The sequence below is a fragment of the Entamoeba dispar genome, genomic scaffold (assembly GCF_000209125.1).
Source record: "Entamoeba dispar SAW760 scf_1105229460585 genomic scaffold, whole genome shotgun sequence".
NCBI classification, from domain to species: Eukaryota; Evosea; order Mastigamoebida; family Endamoebidae; genus Entamoeba; species Entamoeba dispar.
Genome location: NW_001854266.1, coordinates 1 through 3,078, shown reverse-complemented (window position 1 = coordinate 3,078; position 3,078 = coordinate 1). Strand labels below are relative to the sequence as shown.

At 25.7% G+C, this 3,078-nt stretch overlaps 2 protein-coding genes across 2 annotated transcripts in view, besides 2 other annotated features; both read right to left on the bottom strand.

The window, feature by feature from the left end:
• The window catches only part of EDI_231540 (uncharacterized protein), a gene marked incomplete at both ends in the record, with an annotated part of 1,716 nt that extends 311 nt beyond the window's left edge, over nt 1–1,405 (bottom strand). The window contains one exon of the mRNA XM_001733328.1: nt 1–1,405. This exon is cut by the window's left edge and continues 311 nt beyond it. Within this exon, the coding sequence (XP_001733380.1) occupies nt 1–1,405 (1,405 nt within the window).
• A 4-nt stretch (nt 1,406–1,409) lies between these two features.
• Nucleotides 1,410–1,454: a microsatellite.
• Nucleotides 1,455–1,493: 39 nt separating this feature from the next.
• On the bottom strand, nt 1,494–2,895 carry EDI_231530 (dual specificity protein phosphatase, putative; the record flags this gene model as incomplete). Its single annotated transcript, XM_001737383.1, has 2 exons — nt 1,494–2,778; nt 2,867–2,895. The coding sequence occupies 2 exons, from the start codon at nt 2,893–2,895 to the stop codon at nt 1,494–1,496; spliced, it is 1,314 nt and encodes a 437-aa protein (XP_001737435.1).
• Nucleotides 1,749–1,806: a sequence feature (AT_rich).
• Nucleotides 2,896–3,078: the final 183 nt, after the last annotated feature.

Here is a 3,078-nt window from a genome sequence, read left to right as displayed (position 1 = left end):
AATTGATTTCTTCCACTTCCACTTTCACACTTTCATCTTTTTTGTTTATTTCTTTTATACTCGTCAATACCTTTTCTTGAACTATTTGTGGTAGTTGTGGTGTTACAACTGAGTCCAATAATTCTTGTTGATTATCTTCTTTTTCTTTGATATTAAAAGTATGAATTTTCGTTGATGAAACACTCTTTGGGATATTACCATGTACTAATTTTAGTTCTGCTAATGAACTATCATTTAAATTTGGTGTTTGGGTTAGGACTTCTTGTGTTGTTAGTGGTACTGAAGAAGGATAAAGAAATTCTTCATTTTCAGAAGAGTTTGTTTTTAGGGATACTTTAGTTGGAGGAGGTTGAACAATAGAATTACTTTTCATTAGTCTAGGAGAGTGTGTGATTATAGTGGCAGTTGAGTCATGTACAGGTAGAAGAACAAGAGAGTTAGGTGATCTGTATTGAATATTATTAGATTTATCTATTTGTGGGTCAATAGATGATTCAGAAGAAACAACTATTTTTGCAGGTTCAATAACACCAGATGAATTTACTTGTTGATTTAATGGATTAAAATTACATGAAGTAGTATTATTTAATGGATATGAAGAACAAACAAGAGGTTGTAAAGGTATTGATTGAGATGAGGTAATACGAGAGAAGCCAAAAATATGGTTATGATTAATAGAAGAGGTTTCTAGTTTTGTAGAACTCTTTGAAGCCAATGGTTTAGTTAAAGTATCGTCAAAATTTAAAGAAATATTTTCTTCTTGAATCAGTGGAAATGATTCAGACTTAGAAATTTGATGTTCTTCTGTTAAAATTACTGGTTGTTCAAGAGTGTTTCTAGGTTTAATTTGCATTGATAATGGTACGATGTTATAAGACTTTGAACTGTCTTTAGTTTTGTATTGTTTTTTTCTTTTAGACAACTCATTTTTTCTTTTAAATAAGTTTGGTAGTTCCGTCATAGTAGTTGGTTTAAGAATTTTCGATGTTATACTAATTTCATCGTCTTTGTGAGTTAAAGTCTTTTCTCTTTGTTTTCCTAAATGTTCATTCGTTTGAACCGGACTAACTGAATTAGGAAGATTTGAATTTACTACATTACTTTGTTGTGTTTCAGAAATAGATAATGGATGAATTTCTTTAGACTGTGAATAATCAAAAGAGTCATAAGTTGGTTGATATCCAGATTGATCATAACTAAAAGGGTAATGTGGAAACAGTGAGTCTTGATGATTAAAGGGATGATAATTATCGTATGAATGATACAAAGTAGTTGTTTCAGGATCAGAGAATGGGTTTTGTGGTATCTTATTAATTAAATGAGAAGGACTTACATTTGAAAATGATGACATACCATAATTATTTAATTTATCTTCAGAAAGTGGTTCTTTTCTTTGACTTGACATAAAATTTATTTTTTAAGATTTTTTTCTTTTTTTCTCTTTTTTATTTTTTAATTTAAAGCTAATGAAACCAATACCATTACTCTCAATTCTAATTTATACAACACTTCTGGTTATGTTTTGATGAAGACAAAAGCATTTTATTGGTTTGTTTATTTAAATTAATTTCTATTTCATATCTTCGAAGTTGTTCCATAAATCCACTATTTGGTTCAATTTTTGGATTTTTATTTCGAACGAACGTCATTGTTTTATCAAGTGACAAATGTTTTTTCTTCATAAAATATGAAATTGCAATAGTTCCACTTCTACTTCTTCCAGCAACACAATGTATTAAAATAGATCCTTTATTTTTATTAGATTCAATAAAATTATAACATTCATTAAAATGTATATATAAATTTGTTGTAGGTAAATCAGGGACTTTAATAACTTTATAATTAAAGAAAGAAGGATAAGACGGTAATATTTCAGCAACTGTAATAATACTTTTAATATTAAATTTATCAAGAATAGATTTATTTTGTGAATGATGTTTATTACCGACATAAATTCCATCTTCTATTTCAATAAGTTTTTCAGGTTTAAAATAAGGAATGTATAAACTATTTGAAAGTAATTCAATTGTTGATAAAGTTATCAAATTTCCTGTAATAAATAATTCTTTTAATTGGCCAATATATTGAATTGGAATTGATGATATTTGGTTGTAGTTTAAATTAAGACTGGTTAATGTTATGGGTAGGTTTTTTGGAAATAAAGAAATCAAATTACAACTAATATCCAGGCAAATTAAGTTCATCTTTTCAATACATTGAGGAACAGAATATAATTCACAACAAGAAAGTGTTAATGAAGAAAGGTATTTAAATTGATAAAAATTAAATTGTTCACAATGAAGAGAATTCATAATTATTAATTTTGTAAGATGTTGTTGTTTAATAATTAAATTGGTTGTTGAACAAGAGAGTTCAATAAGGTTTGGAGATGAAACAGTTATTTTATTAATACTATCACATGTTAACCTTCTTAAGTTATTGTTTTCATACTCAAATGAACTAATTTTATTTTGAGAAATATTAATGTTTTCTAAAGAAGAGGGTAATCTAACACTATTAATATAATTAGAATTTATTTTAAGTGTTTGTAGAGATGATAATAATGAAAGATGAATATCACCTTCTATTTGATTATCAGAAAGATCTAATTTTATTAAGTTAAGAGAATTTAAATATTTTGGTAATGTCTTCAAATGTTGAGAACTTAAATCTAAAAATGTAATGTCTTTGACTTGTAAATCATTTTCATTATTACCAAGTTGAATTTTTAAAATGTTTATTGATTCTAATTCTATTGAAGTACCTTTAGTAGATTCTCTAACTAGTTGAGTTTGTCAAGATAATTGAACAAGAGTTTTCTAATATTTGGAAAGAAATTTTTAAAACAACAAAAAAAAAAACAAACTTGTTAATTATAAGTTTTGTTTGGTTCATTCCATTTTAACAGTTCTTCATATTTTTCAATTTCTTTTTATGAAAACAACATTTTTAAAAATAACAATTTTAATCGCTAATCATTGCATTGTTTAAAATACACATAATAAGATTTTTTATTCATAATAATATATAATCCACTTTATCTTATCTATCTTGCTTTTGTTTGTTAAAACATAATAA